General features: G+C 35.7%; 1 protein-coding gene across 2 annotated transcripts; it reads left to right on the top strand.

Annotated features, from left to right (window-relative positions):
* Positions 1-4,339: 4,339 nt before the first annotated feature.
* On the top strand, positions 4,340-16,453 carry LOC115228971 (prohibitin). 2 transcript variants are annotated; one of them, XM_029799414.2, is made up of 6 exons: positions 4,343-4,641; positions 9,158-9,319; positions 10,819-10,961; positions 13,143-13,259; positions 14,988-15,083; positions 16,145-16,451. In XM_029799414.2, the coding sequence occupies exons 1-6, from the start codon at positions 4,554-4,556 to the stop codon at positions 16,358-16,360; spliced, it is 822 nt and encodes a 273-aa protein (XP_029655274.1). In that variant the 5' UTR covers positions 4,343-4,553; the 3' UTR covers positions 16,361-16,451. The 2 variants fall into 2 exon arrangements, with proteins under 2 accessions (XP_036369483.1, XP_029655274.1); XM_036513590.1 differs by lacking the exon at positions 9,158-9,319 and having other exon boundaries at positions 4,340-4,641; positions 16,145-16,453.
* The last annotated feature ends 242 nt before the right edge of the window (positions 16,454-16,695 follow it).

Below are 16,695 nucleotides of genomic sequence, written 5' to 3'. Positions count from 1 at the left end.
TTAGTCAGTCGGCATGAATTTAGATAAGTTATAATATATTGAATGATGTCAGCTAATAATTCCCAATGAATTGAAATATTCATTTTACAAAAACCAAGGGATAATTGTTAGCTGCTGCTAAAGAAAAGGGGAGATGATTTCAAGAAATCAAGATAATTTCCTAAAATTAGTTTACGTAAAGGAAAAATCTAATCTTTGCAGGTTAAGAGAGTAAAACTACGGGCGTATTCCGATATTATTAAACCTCATCAGTATAGGATCCGTTACTTATGTTTCACTGGATCAATTGGTAGATCTGTTTCTACATGGACAAAAAAGAGCCTTTTTAACTGAGCCGATTTATAGCTACACTTGAGCTATCACACATCTATGTAAACTGCTTATTGTCTCAACCTCACAATCATCCAAGAAGAACACATATTATCTATCTGTCTATATCTATCTATATATATATATATATATATATATTCATTTTACTAATGTTGCCTCCCTACCTCTCCACAATGAAAGCCTGAAGTATTGATTGAGCAAAGACAGATCTAGAAAATTGATTGAGCATTTCTCTAAAGGTTTTCTCTATGTTATTAGGTCAAGAAGTGTCCTGCATAGAAGATAACTTGGAGGGTGAGGATGAGGAGAGAGTTCTTTTTGGGTCAAAGTGAACAATATTGTCCATATTTCTTATTTACAGCAAAAAAAAAATTATATATATTGAATGTCGGTGGCTGCATACGAGCATCTGTATGCATAGAAAAATATTTAAAATGTTTACATTCTAGGTCAGGGACTAGTGACCTGTAACCAGCATAAATCAGTTCAACTAAGTTTTAAAATACCCCGCAGCATGTCGTGTCCCAGATTAAGGATTTCCTGACCTCAAATGTAGAGCTACGACAATTTGTTGACGGTGAAATAAGGGAGAACACTGACCATAACTCATGCAATCACAGAATGTAAACATTCTCAGACGCACATCTGTGCATATACACACATATGCATATTCTTTTATTATTTTACTTGTTTCAGTCATTTAACTGCTGCCATGCTGGAACACCGGCTTTAGTTGAGCAAATCTACCCCAGAACTTATTCTTTGTAAGCTTAGTACTTATTCTATCAGTCTCTTTTGCTGAACCGCTATGTTACGGGGATGTAAACGCTCCAGCATCGGCTGTCAAGCGATGTTGACGGGGACAAACACAGATATACAAACATATACAGACCCACATATATGACGGGCTTCTTCCAGTTTCCATCTACCAAATCCACTCACAAGGCTTTAGTTGGCCCGAGGCTATAGTTAGAAGACACTTGCCAAAGGAGCCACGCAGTGGGACTGAACCCGGAACCATGGTTGTGAGCCCAACAATCTAACCACAGAGCCATGCATATATATGTAGTGGATCTTGCAAGCATAAAGTGGATTCGATTCACTATAGCCAAATTTAGATTAACACTGTAACAGAACTTTTCCCACAGTGGAACAATGGTTTTTCTCCGACAGCAGTTTGGCATTTGTCAGATTGCCTTAGCTAGGTCGAAATAATGTCTTCACCACTTGACCCTTTCTAACCTCTTCTACTTCATCAAAAGCAAGAATAGAGCCAACAAGACCACCAGCTAAATCTATTGTTCTCAACGATATGTCTATCCTTCTGGTTAGTAATAAAAACAAGAACCCCCAAGCAAAAACCAAGTAGTCACTTAGCGACCATTGAGCGAGGCGGCTTATGACGACTCAATTAGTTAGGGAACGGACTGCTAGAATCATGATCACAAGGAACGCAGCTACTAAAGACAATGGTCAGAGGCAGAAATGAAGTTTACTGTCAGCAACTGTGCGACAACACCCTACAACTCTCACTAGCTCTAATTCTGTTCTCTTACAACACCATTCTATCTCTCTCTGTAATTACTACTAAACAATGAAGAGGACACAAACACAAAATTTACTTCACATGCTTTTGGATTTATCATAACCTGCCCGTCGAGGCAAGGTATTGTAACGTAACGGTAAATAAATATTTCCTTAAAACGCCATGCATTGTTCATCTTTCACATCCTACAGTATGCAATTGTAACAAATTTTTATCGTTACAACTGCTGACTCCGACATTTCATGTTATTGTTTACTAATCAATCTTACCCGTTACAGTTGGTAACTACACTAATTAAAACTTAACCGTTACACACACACACACACACACACTCATATGTTCTTACATGATCCATATATTTATTATTAAACACATTCCAGTTGTAACCCATTCTCTCTCCATGAAGACTACCACGTCAACAACATCAATAAGATTAGTTTCAGAATATATATATATATATATATATATATATATATATATATATATATATATATATATATATATATATATATATATAACAGTTCTACACAATTCTCTCAGGAAATGCCGTCTCTACAAGCCATAATGAAAGCAAACCACAATTCAAAGTGTTAATTTTGAATGTTCGTGCTTTTTCCCAACTCTTGCAGCAATCCTTTTCAAAGACAACCGTTAACGGAAATGAAAAACATAAAAACACAATTGAGGATACTTATACATTGGAAATTGTAATTCATAATATATATATATATATGTATTAGGAATTACAGCTAGGACCTCATCACATTAGGGAGCTGCCGTGTCGGAAATTTCTTGGCTAAAGGACAAATTATTCAAGATCCTCTTGCTGATACCCATCCCCAGCTTTCTGAACACGATGGGTGGGCAGGAGGTTGTGTTGATATATGCTAGTCTCTCGTTTGACTTGCGCAGGTCCTGTATGTACCAGAGCCCAAGACGAACGTGGCGTCTAAGAAGTCCGCGGTGGCGAGGTTGGTCTTGATTGTAATTTTTAATACCATGGAGTTTAGAGTGTTAATCAGATCTTTTCTAAGCCTATCTAAAGTGTGCCCGCTTGCTCATCTAGAGATAGCCAGCGCGTGATCTCTGTAGAGACCAAAGAGGATAGTGAGGAATTTCTTCTTTAGGGTATCCAAGATATGCAACCCAATGCCAGCACCTGCACCAACAACAGTGGAAGTAGCAGCATCAACATGAACATCAATAGAAGCAGCAACGCCAACAGCAGCATTCAAAAATACATCAGATGTTCTGGAAAGACCTTCAAGCAGTATCTCTCCAATCACAAATTCTCGTTTAGGATCTCGAAGAGACGTTATGCCACATCTTGACACTTGAAGTGACTCCATATGTAATCACATGGAAGATCCTAGAGAAACCGGCTCCCTACATCAACGGGAGCAAGTGTTGTAAGTTGTACTTAGTGGAACGGGCGAGGATAGTAATGAACTCCCTCGACCTGGGGAATATCTTGAATTCCAGGACGGAAGTTTTCGGACTCTAATTACACTTCAGGTGATTCCTGCTAAAATCCTAGAACCCACAAGCTGACTGGGTGGATTCCAGATAGTTGTTTAAGAGAGATCTTTTCTCTTGTGCTTGACCTTTCTCTTTTGTCTATGTGTTCAATAACTAGTCATGGGGCCTTTTCGACCTTCGTTTTAGAGAGAGGTCTTTAGGATCTAACGAGACATTATAAAACTAAGCGCTTTATGAACGTGAAACCCTGGATAACCATATAAACATGCCATATCTACCTACCTACCAATCTATCTACCCACATGCTCCCCCCACTCTCTCACTCAAACACTGCAAAGCTTACAGAAGGGCTGCTGAATTGAAATCTCTATGTTGCTTTGAGGGGAAGGTAAAATTTGACAAACTGCTTCTTCTCTTTGTTGTTGGACTCGCGTGATGTTTGTTCAAAAAAGAGAGATTATGACAGTGATAAAATAATGAAAGCAATACTTAGTAAGCAAGTGAGAACTATTATACAAAGAAGTAATTAAACGTAAAATATAAAAATTATTAGAAGTGGGAATCAAATGTGAAAATATTATCAAGGGGCTAGCAGAAATTTTCATCTAAATTCACAAAAAAAGAAAAAAAAAAAGTTGAGATGTCTTTTAAAAAATTAAAATGTTTTGTGTATTGAAGCATAACCAATTTAATGCAGATAAATTTTAAAATCTTATATGGATCCTGCTTGAGAACCACGGGTCTACGGCATACAGCCTGTTATTCCCCACTCAATCTTCTGCTTCCTGACCCTCTCCCCCACCTTTTTTCTGTTTCTGTTTCCTCGGAGAGGTAGTTCTCTTCTTTTTTTCACGATGATTTGATCTTTTGTGCTTTTAATGCTTTTTTCTGTTTTAAGAAGAAAAAAAAAGTTAGCTTGACAAAATTTTCAATGTTATCCAAGTTAGCATTATCAAGGGAAGTAACTACCATCAGTTCTTAACAGAGGGCGCTTTTTCTCCATGCGTGTTTCCTACGAAGCACATGCCGTGATTTCAGGTGTAAAAGAAGTTTAAGGAAGTCCTTTATTTTTCGGGGGAAATTTTAAAATTTAGCACTGTATTTTCTATTTATCATTACTTCACAATTCCATTGAAGAACTACCTGAAGTTAAGCATCTTTTACAAGCAGTCTTTCTAGCAACTTGTCTTTGAGAAATATGGCTCAGAAGATTTTCAATACTATTGGCAAAATAGGACTTGGTCTTGTTGCTGTTGGTGGTATTGTCCAAACTGCTCTTTTTAATGGTAAGATATATATATATATATATATATATATGTATGTATATATATATATAATATATAACAAGTTTAAATACGTATGTTGTGCCCTTTCTCGTGTTTTTCTCTTGTTAGTTTATCTTCTGTTTCATCCCCGGTGAATGAAGGTCATTTTCTTAGGATATTGATCTACACCCATTTTCCACTTATATTCGTTTTATAATTTTATCCTGTTTAATATTTTTGTTTCTGCATTTCATTGTGATATGTGCTAATCGGTGAAAATCGATTTCTGTAGCCTTCAGCTTAAACCTTGATTTTAAACTTTAATTTTTTCTCCCACCAAATAGCTATCCGAACTAATGTCAAAAAGCATAATTATTTTAATATATTTTGAGTAAATAAAGTTATCACAATTAGGACAGTAAAATAATTGTATTGGACACTCTCACTTGATAGTTCGGCATCTCATTCCAAAGTAACTGACGCGGACTTACACCCCACCTCCAGGGCTGATGAAATAAATACCTGTAATATGTTTGGATCCATTGTAGCCTCCGCCTTTCTAGTTTGTTCTTGTGCTTAGCCTAAAAAATATTTTGCTGTCTTATAACTTGGAAAGCTAGAGGTGGTGTTTTTCCTAAAATTTGTTTCTCTTTATTTCGAGGTTACAAGAAATGTTTGCAATATATTTATAAGGAGGTGGGGTGGAGAATAGTTAACATTATTATTTTTTTATACGCGGATATGACTCTAGAAGATTTTTGGCTAAGGAAATGGGAGGTTGTGATGGACATGTTAGTTCCAAGGACATTAGTGATACAAGGGCATTCGCAAAACCGAAACTGGGTCGTAGACTGTTTTGTTAATAACTTTCTACTGTTCTAACACTTGCATTCTTTTCAGATATCTTAGCGCTTTGATTATCACCTTTAACCCTTGTATTTTTATATGGCTGCTATATGACACCGGACTTTACGTGTCGAGTAATATTTAGTTCCATCGTTCTAAACTAAAACCCCGATGATGATATCCTCGTACCCTTTCTGGGTTGAATAAAATAAGAATCATTAGCACCGTATGAACATTCAGTTGACTAGTTTGCTTGTATCCCAAGACCTTTATGGTAGTCTGTTCGTATTTTACTAATTCTCAGATTAGACCCTAATCCGTTTTCCACGTTAATATTACGAATGAATTAAAAAATTTATTTATGTAACAATGTCAATTGAAACAAATGCATTCCAAGGACAGTTTTATGAATCTTTTTGTTGTAAAGAATGTTGTTTTACAGACGTTTTGTTACTGTCTTTGTATTCCTTGTAGTTTCTGCCCCTTCAGGATCGATAAAATTAGTTGTATTGTGTCTCAATAAGTTTCACACTAACTATTCTTTGAAATGGCCGCAAAACGGTGGTGGTAGTGGGTGTGGGGTTAAAAGCAATTGGCTGAATAATATAATTGATCGATAGTAGTCCTTGTTTTACCAATAAAGCAACAAAGTGTACCACATTGGTATCTCAGAGAAGACAGTGTACTCCACTCCAAGAACAGTTATTTTTCCATCAGTATGAGACAAACTGACTGGTTCAAGCTCCAGAAGAATCAGTGTAGTGATGGAGGCAAATGCCAACTTCTTCATCCTGTGGATCTCTGAGTATTCAGGAACCCTGCTGGTATTTAAATGACAGGAAAGTCCCATGTAAACCCAAGTAGTCTAGACTTTCCACCCCATTTACTTGAGCATAAATATTATTGTTTATTCTCAGTGTCACCATGACAAGTAAGGCAATTGATACATAGTAAATTGTCAACATTAGTTATCAGCAGGGTGTTGAGCAACTGAATTTTTATCCTATGTTTCTAATATGAAATACATGTAATCAATGGATATGTGTGTTGTGTAAAAGGCATCTGTGCTTGTAAGAGGTACCCACTACACACTTGGAGTGGTTGGCGTTAGGATGGACATCCAGCCATACAAACCAGGCCAAAATCAGACTGGAGCCTGGTGCAGGTCTCTGGTCAAATCGTCTAATCCATACAAGTCAGCATGTTCCAGTCAAATCATCTAACCCATACAAGCATGCTAAATGATGATGATGATATATAATCATTGATCACAGTTTGTTAACTGTCAAATGTAGCTGTTATAGCCATGTCCAATGCAAATACGTGCTCCTGTTCAAACTCATACCATTGTTATTTTGAGGATACAGATAGCAGTGTATAGGCCAAATCACCAAAGTTTTGGACAAAAGAGCCTTGTTGTATTTCTTCTGATTCTTTATATTCTAAGCTCAAATCTTACAGATACCAATTTGCTGTTCACCCTTTCATGGTCAATAAAATTAAGTACCTTGATCTTTCATCCTTTTGGGGTTGATAAAGATTTAGCCAAATATTTGGGTTGATTTAACCTACATTGGTTGTTCTCAACCATGGTCCATATGACCCTTGATTTTGTTGCTAAAATTTATGTGTGATAAATTGGTTATACTTCTACAATACACAAAATGTTTTAACTATTTTTGAAATATAATTCATCATCATCGTTTAACGTTTGTTTTCTGTGCTAGCACGGGTTGGACGGTTTAACTGGAGTCTGGGAAGCCAGGAGGCTGCGCCAGGCTCCAGTCTGATCTGGCAGTGTTTCTACAGCTGGATGCCCTTCCTAATGCCAACCACTGTGAGTGTAGTGGGTGCTTTTTACATGCCACCGGCACAGGTGCCAGGGGAGGCTGGCAAAATATAATTCCTAATAATATTTAATTATAGAAATATTATAGGATTTTTTAAAGCATTGAATGGCTAGTAGGGTCAAATAGGAATCAAGGCAAGAAATGGTTGAGAACCACTTATCTAAGCATATATCCTCATCTCTATGTATATATGCAGAACTGACCACACACTTAAAGTGTGTGGTCAGAACCTAGAATTAGTCTTTTTATTCAAATTATCAAATTTATAATTTCTAATTTTAACTTTTGTCTCTTATGTTGTTTCCTATAAGAAGTTCATGCAAAAAGTTGAAAACTACTGTTGTTGGTAGTTTAGCTCTGGACTGGCCCCTGGTCAAAGGCATTCCAGCTGTAATCATTCTGTATTTTTCCATGCACATCTTATCTTAAAACCACATCCAGTGGGAACTTTTTTTTTTTGACATTGTAATTTGAAAGAGAAATTTGGTTGCTATTTTTACATTGTCAAATGATCACACAGCAATTGCTTGGTGGTTATTGGGGAGGCAGAACGATCCATTTTCTGGTCAATACTTACATGATATCTGTTTAATAAAGTGTATTTTGATGAACCTGAAGATGGCTGCTCTCATGCATGGAGGCTATGGTTACTTTTTATTTATCCCTAAGTACTGCTAATAGTGTATGTATATGTTAGCAGAGAGAGGAGGTTGGTGTCTTGAGAAAACAAACAGAGAAGGATTATAAAATTTTGCAGTTTCAGAGGGAGTTAAGTGCTCAGTAGAGATAAATGGAATAGAATGAGTGTTAACTCTTTGGAGATACTGATATGGTTGCTGCCAAACTGAGGATGGTAGAAATATTTTTAGAAGATAAAAAAACTACAAAGGTTTTTAAATTCTATATCAAAACTATATCTAAATATAAGCAAAGAAAAATATAATATCATAAAATGATGGTCCTCCTGATTGATAATGTTTTTATAACTTAAGGTTTAATTATGGATATGGGAATATATGAATATCATGGCTTCCATTGCACTTGTGAAGATATTTTTTTTATTGTAACTGTAATTGGAGGGAAGCAAATAGTAAAAGAAAATAGTTTTGAGTAATTTCTTTTCTTCATGGTTCAGTTGAAGAAAAGGCAGCATCCATGATTGGTGGGTGAAAGTTAGCTTCAGACAAGACTGAGTTTATCCCATTAGCATTTAATCCAGCCATATCTGGCCCAGATATTCTACTTGTTTTATCCGACCTCTCATACCTCCCCTATGATATCATTCTGAGAATATACAAACATTATTGAAAATCTTGAAGCTATAAAATAATGTATGATTAATTCAAAGCAGTGTGACTATATAAACATTACATTTGACAAAGTTATTTGAATGCTAAAGAGTTAAATCAAGAACAATGAGTGAAATAAAGGTAGTTTTTTCCCCTTTGGTTATAAATGTTGGTGGTAGCTTCTAGAAAATGTTGAAATATAATTCAAGTTGGTAGTTCCATTCATTATACAGTTGGCATATTCACATATATAATGTAGGAGGTTTGAGATATAATGTAATGAAAACCTTTTTAATGTTGTGATTTGAATGTCTTTTTAACTGAAGCTCAACTATATTAAGTCAGTCAATATATGTGAGCATTTTTAAAAAGCTTATATAATTGAAGAGTACACTGATTACAGGTCATGTCATGATTTTATGTATATTTATTAAAATGTATCTTTTTATTTGTTCTTTTCTCTTAAGAAAATACAGACGATTTTCATGAAATTTCATTTTTTTTATTTCACCTTTTTTTTTGTAATAAAATATTGTTAAAATTTGTTTTTAGTTGATGGGGGCCATCAGGCTGTAATATTTGATCGTTTCCGTGGAGTGCAAGAAAGTGTGATTGGAGAAGGAACTCATTTCCTTATACCATGGGTTCAAAAGCCAATAATTTTTGATTGTCGATCTCGACCCAGAAATGTACCTGTTATAACTGGTAGTAAAGGTAAAGATTATGCTTGTTTCCACTAATCTACAACATCCTCATTAGTTTTTATGTATGTTTCCTATACTAAGAAACAGTCAGATCTGTAGTATTTATATTTTTCTCCAACCTTCTTTGATAATTGTTAAATTCTCTTTGAGACTAAGTTCCTTCAGGTCATATCCAGTACAGCTTTGTGTCTTCCTCCTCTTATTTAATACTTTAATGGCCATCACATCCAAAAGAAGGCTGTCTGACTGATTGGCATAAAGTTGTCCTCAAATATGACCTGACTTTTCTTCCATTACTGTGGCTTCTGCTCCTTGCTGCTGGCTGTTCTTCTGCCACCTGCACTGATGCACATTCAATTCATGTCTCTCCTCCTCTTATAACCCATATTGTGTTCTCTCCCTTCTCTGTGCCCCACATTTATCACTACACTTAGTCCTTCTTCCCCAGTATATTGACCCTTTGAATTTCCATCCTTGCCAATGTTTTGTTCTGTAACTGCCAACTTCCAACACAGTAATTACATTTATTGAAGAAACCTAAATTACTGTAGTACTGGACACAGCTGCATTGTAAACTTAAGGAATATTTCTGAGACAGCTTGGCTTGCTAGAAATAGTAGTCAGTTCTTTAAATTACATCCCATTTTAAAAAGGAAGGAGATATTGGATAATGTGGACTTCCATATACTATCAAAGAAAGAAAACTGGATGCTGATGACTGGAATGGCTGTAATCATAAGTCTGCTTAATTAAAGCTGACCTACAACAAAACAACACAACACTGCACCCTTTCTGTTAAACGAACAATTCAACTAAAACTTTGAGTCTTTACCGATGCTTCAGTCCAGATAATCTGATCTTTTATTGTTACAGTCAAAACAGCATTTCAAAAGCCAAACCATTTTAAAATTAGAAAATATTTCTTCTCTGAATGTTTGCTGAACTTCATTGGAATTGGAATATGGTGCACATATTTGGGATGGTACAGGTTTTCACAGACACAAGCATCATAAACCTTTTTATGAGGCTATTCAAGGAATTGGCAAAGATTCATACATCAAGTAGCATCACTACTAACACTGCAATCCTCATCCTGTTTCTGCTGTTGTTACAATAGTTTTTGTTCTTGTTAATTAGTAAGTTGTTTTTCACTTTGTGCACTCAACTCTTATTGTCTTCCATTTTGTGTCTTATCTGTGTCAAACTTTTAAATAAATACTTTGTCCAGTTTGTTCTCTCTAGAACTGCAAACTTCTATCATTCTTTCCTTGTCCACATTTTCCCATCAGGCATCGATATAAAAAGTTGTGGTTCAACAGCAATCTATTTCATTAGCCTGATGGAATCTGCATTGTCTCTTTGCAGTGGCCATTTTTATTGAACTTTATACTTTTATTACATACTTTTGTTTGTTTGAAGAATATAGTTTGAATTAAATTCTTACATTTTAGCTCAGCCCGCCCACTGAAATACATTCTTATTTGATGTCTTTTCTTTTTTTTAACCTAGATCTTCAAAATGTCAACATCACATTGAGAATTCTGTTCAGACCAAATATTACATCATTACCTAAGATTTATACAAACCTTGGTGTTGACTATGATGAAAGAGTGTTACCATCTATCACAAATGAAGTCTTGAAAGCAATTGTTGTAAGTAACCGTAAGCTGCCTTATATAATACTAATTTCTTAAGTAGAAGGTTAGAATAGCTAGGTATTTTGCTCAGAGCACATTTCAGCTTAAGCTTATGACAGACTTGGGAACTAAAGGTATAGTGACATCTTGATTCATTACACCTTTCTAGAGGGTACATGGCCTAGTGGTTAGGGTGTTGTAGTCATGATTGTGGGATTATGGTTTCAATTCCTGGACAGGGCAGTGCATTGTGTTCTTGAGCTTAGCATTTCGTCTTATGTTGCTCTGTGATCACTTCAACACCTGACGTGTGGCACGCCATGCACCAGTTCAGGCAACATCAATTTCATACACACATTTGATCACTATAAAACAAATCATTTGTGCAGATCGTTCAGCAAGAAATTTGCAAAATCATCCAAGAGACTACCATTACACCTCTCTTAAGTATAATAATTTCTCTTAATCATAATCCTTTTTGTTTTCTGTTTTTTGGTGAAGAAGTTACATAGTTGACTGACATGACTTCAGTATGTTACTTATTTACTATTTGGAGTATGAAATACTAAGTCAGCCTGATGTAATTTGATCTCAGAAGTGTGACTACCCAATTAAGTCTGATGGGGTTTCTAGCCCACATTTTTGCTCTCTGCCTTTTCTATCTTTAACTTTCTAATGCATTGCCATGTATGCACAAAAAAATGAGATATTTATGGTAATTGCAATGATTTATATATTTATTTCTGTTTTAAAGACTTAGTTAATATGTGATTAAAGTAGTTTTCAATGAGAATTGAAACCAGGTCTTGTAATTAGTCCAATAAGATCTTAGCTGCTACACATTCTCAATTTCTCCATAGAATTTAAAATAGGCTTAACAATATTTTTGTTACATTTTCTGTATTGGTCTTAGAATTGTCATATAACTTTTTAGATTTCTTTAGGCCACCATAAAATACAAACAATATTACCATTAATAAGTACTTTGAGAATCACAGCTTATTGAAGTAAAAGGATATTAAACTATAAATGAAAGAGTTAGTAGTTAGAGTATCACTAGCACTTTGTTGTGTTTCTGGTAAAGACCCTTAAATCTCAGCTGACCAAGCCATCTCACTAGTCACCATACAGTTGTAATGTTCATTGAGGTGACAGGAATGGATTCTCTAAAACTGGGCTGAGTAATATACTTCCTGGGTGGATACTTTAAAGGAAGGTAAGGCTCTATCAGGCTGACCTGTTCTGGATGCTACATTTTCTAATGATATCTCAATGACCTAATTGGTTTCCAAACTCTATCATCACCAATAATTATATAAAAAATGTTTATGGTTTAGAAGATACTGATCAGTTTGTCGAATATGATAAAGTAATTTTAAATGTGGGTGAAATAACTGAAATGATTCTGCTGAAATACACGTATATCTGAAACCTTTGTCAAACAAAATACAGCATAAGGATATATAATGATTAGTATGATTTAAATGGCCAAGAGTTCAAACCTTACTGTACTAACCAATGTGTTTGTGTTCCTTGGTGTGTACCTCATAATTCTGCTTTTCTTGAATTTTTCCTGACTCACAAAGCAAGTTCTCCAAATTTACAGTAGTTAAAAATTGGATGGTAAAATAGCCATCGATCCATTTTCTCGCTTCACTATTCCTGAGAGACAGTGGGGTAGTCCTCAGGCAATCCTACCATAGGGTTCAATCAGGTAATCATCATTCTACTTTCTGGTTGGATTCTTGAATGTGACTGAGACTATGGCTATTATCCAGGTGTTTTGTTCTTGGTCTCCTGTTGGTTGGCTCATCTTGAAGAATCTATTTTGCAATTGTTTACTGCAACATAATTACATGTTCATAGTAATGGAGCTGTAACTTTCTTGAGTGGAGAAACAGTGGCTTGACCTAGAGATATTCCCTGATCTCTGAGCCATACACCCTGCTAAGTAATGTTACTCCAGAGATCCTTCAGTTGCTTGTATTTCGTGATTATAGTCTTTCAGTTATTACACAACATTCATGACTAAAGGTGAAAAGAGCTAGAATAAATATCAAATAGCAAAAATAAATAAATTATAGTTTTTAGTATTCTATATAGTTTCACCATTTCGTTGTATATATAAAATTTGTCTGTTGAACTTTCCCCTTAAAATTTTTCCTAATTTTTATTGTTCACTCTTCTTTGCAACAGGCTCAGTTTGATGCAAGTGAACTGATCACTAATCGAGAAGTGGTGTCCATGAGAGTATCTGAAGAACTTATAGACCGTGCCAGTGCTTTTGGGTTACTCCTTGATGATATATCTTTGGTCAGTATCTTTTTGTTTTCCCTTTTTTAATATTGAAATTTATGGCTTGAATGTTAATCAAATTAGCTGCATAAAAAGTCCTAGGTCCTTACTTTAGTGGAGAAAAAATTTATAAGTTTAGGAAGATACCATGTACTCAATATGTTTCATTATCAATTGGTAATAAGAATGAAAACTTGTTGGAAGTGGAGAGATTTCACCCAGATCCTTATGAAATAATGTGCAAGATCAACAGATATGGAGTTATTATACGCCAGGTCTTTTGAATTCATTTATGCATTCATCAGATGACTTGATTGGCTGTTGTTTGACTCCAGGTCAACTCTGATTGAACAGACCAATGCTCAGAGATATTTCAGTGCTCTTCACTTATTTTCAAGGTTATTTTATACTTTATTATGCATTTTAATACAGTATGGCGACTTGGCTGGTATTTCTAGCAGTTTCAGTGACCATATAGAGGTTCCCTCATTGGTTATTTGTATGTGTGCCCATAATCCTTAGAATAGGTATAGTTGATAAGAGAATAATCTTTAATTCTAATTTTTCATCATACTTTGAAACAATTAAGAATTGCTTTTCTTTACTCTAAATTGCTCCAGCCAGATGATTCTGGCCATGGTGGTACCCCAGAATGGGGTACCATTATCACTGCTGTTGCAGCTCTCAGTGTTTGGTGAGTGGAAGAATTTAGTATTGTTGCCTTCGTGTGTGTCTTACTGTGATGTAGTTTCATCTGGGATATCACTCAGTAGAAAATCCTAGAGTTTGAATGTGCTGATATCTATTCTATTTTGATCTCTTAATTTTCACTGGAGCATATTGCCAGAAATTAGTGCCAGATCATCTATAATCTTCCAGATATAAATTATTACACAACTTTTCCTTCTTTGCTCTAGGGAATTGCTTTAGAGCTTTCAACTCTCTCAATAATTCAGTGACTTCAAAGAAGCAATCCTCTTGTAGGATTGTTAAAAGGCTTCCAGTTCAGCAGTGAACTTAATGCCAAGAGAGAAACATGGCAGGAAAAACTTATGCCACAAAAACATATCTTTCCTATGCCAAATCAGACTGGAGTCTGGTTCAGCTCCTCAGCTTGCCAGCCCTGGTCAAACAGTCCAACCCATGCCAATATGGACAACGGACAGCCCACTTATGTGTACCTTTCCTTCATTGGACAGTAAACTCTGCTTGTGAAGACCTGTTGAGGCAAGTGAAATCGAAATCAAATTCGATGACTGGCATCCCATGCTAGTGGAGTGCTAAGAGCACCATCTAAGGGTGATCGTTGCCAGAGCGGCTAACTGGCTTCCGTGCCGGTGGCACATAAAAAGCACCATTCAAGTGTGATCGTTACCAGCTTCGCCTCACTGGCATGTGAAAAAAACATTTGAGCGAGGTCGTTGCCAGTGCTGCTGGACTGGCTCCTGTGCAGTTGGCATGTAAAAAACACCATTTGAGCATGGCTGTTGCCATAACCACCTGACTGGCCCTCGTGCCGGTGACATGTAAAAGTACCCACTACACTCTCAGATTGGTTGGCATCCAGTTGTAGAAACTCTGCCAGATCAAGATTGGAGCATGGTGCAGCCATCTGGTTCAGTCAAATTGTCCAACCCATGCTAGCATGAAAAGCAGACATTAAACGATGATGATGAGGGTGTGTGTGTGCATGTGTATGTATGTATGTATAAAATAACATTTTTGATATTTTGCTTCTATTTGTAGACCCATTTAACTTTTGGAAAAGAGTTTACTGAAGCTGTAGAATTGAAGCAATGTGCACAACAGGAAGCTGAAAAAGCCAGATATCTAGTCGAGAAGGTATGGAACTGTATCATAATTTTCACATTGTTTATTTAAACTTCTATAAACAGTATGTCAGTCTCAATATATGAAGTAACTGTGGATCTGTCTAAAAGACTCGCTTTAATATTTGTGCAAATAATTTGCCTAAAAAGAAATCTAAATACTACAAAAGATGCATGGGCCTATTAGACACAATTCCAATTTTTAACTGTGCATATTCAGGAAAAAGTTTTTATTGCATTAAAGCATGTAATATAGTACAAATTTGTATATAGGACTGGTGTGTATGTGAGGGACTTTTTGTTTTTTTAAATGCATCTTATGATTTTTGCTAACTACAGTACATTTTTTTCAATCACTAAAACAATAAAACTAATTTCAGTACATTTCTTTCTACAAGTATCTTAACCTGACGTTTTTGTTGAAATATTTTGCTTGCTAGCTTCACCATTATCCAGTGTTTTAAATCCAGGTTTTGTCCCTGTTAACAAGGGTGGCTGGGTCTACCTCAATGCCATAGCAACTGAGGTAGGCAGGTGCAGGCCACCCCAACCTTTGGGCTAGCTGGTGCCCATTCTCCTTTGCTATTATTGTGCAATCCTAGTAGTATGTTACATGTTGCATAAAATCTTTATTCCAACTTATGTGTATATGATAAATCCTTTGGACCATTTCTCTATATTCATTTAGATTTTCTACAGATGGATGTCTTTCCTGTTACCATTCCTCATTTGTGTTTGAGTATAGTAATATTTTCCCCATATTGCATGGAAGACTGGGAATGAAAGACACTGGCTGAATGACAGCAGCACTCACTCATGACTATTGAATGATGTCAAGGCACACATGCTCACTCATTTATGATGGGCTCCTTTCAGTTTCTGTCTACTAAATCCACAAGAATGTTGACTATCTTTGAAGTTCTGTCTACCAAATCCAAAGCCATATTAGAAGATATTGCCTAAGGTGCCAACAAATTAGATATTAAATAGGTTGATGATAATATTATAAAACCATAAAAAGCATAAATTGGTGTATTTGTTTATTTTGTTAAATGTTTTATTTTTTTTATTTAGGCTGAACAAATCCGACAGGCTGCTGTTACTAATGCAGAGGGAGACACAAGAGCTGCAGAGTTATTATCTAAAGCATTCACTGAAGCTGGTGATGCTTTAATTGAACTTCGCAAACTGGAAGCAGCAGAAGATATTGCCAACCAGCTTTCTCGGTCTCGGAATGTCATTTACTTGCCCCAAGGACAAAATACTTTGTTAAATTTACCTTCTATGTGAAACTAAAAGCAGATAATAACAATCTTGTAGGATGTGAAAATAAATAGCTTAACAGTCATTTTGGATTATGAGAAATAAAATTCTTGATTCATTTACCTTTGTTTGTTTGAAGTTATTGTTTTGGATAAAATGATGTTTTGTAATGAAACAGCCTCATGTTCCAATGGCCACCACTAAAAACTTCATTTTCATATACGGTATTTCATGTCACACTATCTGAACTCACCACTATCCCCAGGTCAGACCTAATGAAGCAGAATTATCAAAAACATTCCAGCAATGACCTCTGTTTTTTTTCAGACATGGTGTATTTCTTTTTTTTAAAATCTGTACGG

The sequence above is a fragment of the Octopus sinensis genome, linkage group LG2, assembly GCF_006345805.1.
Source record: "Octopus sinensis linkage group LG2, ASM634580v1, whole genome shotgun sequence".
NCBI classification, from domain to species: domain Eukaryota; kingdom Metazoa; phylum Mollusca; class Cephalopoda; order Octopoda; family Octopodidae; genus Octopus; species Octopus sinensis.
Note: the sequence above shows the minus strand (reverse complement) of the source record. Positions and strands in the feature narration are given on the sequence as shown.

Bases quoted from the DNA above. Each gene is read 5' to 3' on its own strand.
- LOC115228971 (XM_029799414.2), top strand. From the start codon at position 4,554: ATGGCTCAGAAGATTTTCAATACTATTGGCAAAATAGGACTTGGTCTT. The intron at 10,962-13,142 runs GTAAGTAACCGT...TCTTTGCAACAG, and splicing joins AAGTCTTGAAAGCAATTGTT to GCTCAGTTTGATGCAAGTGA. The intron at 13,260-14,987 runs GTCAGTATCTTT...TTCTATTTGTAG, and splicing joins TCCTTGATGATATATCTTTG to ACCCATTTAACTTTTGGAAA.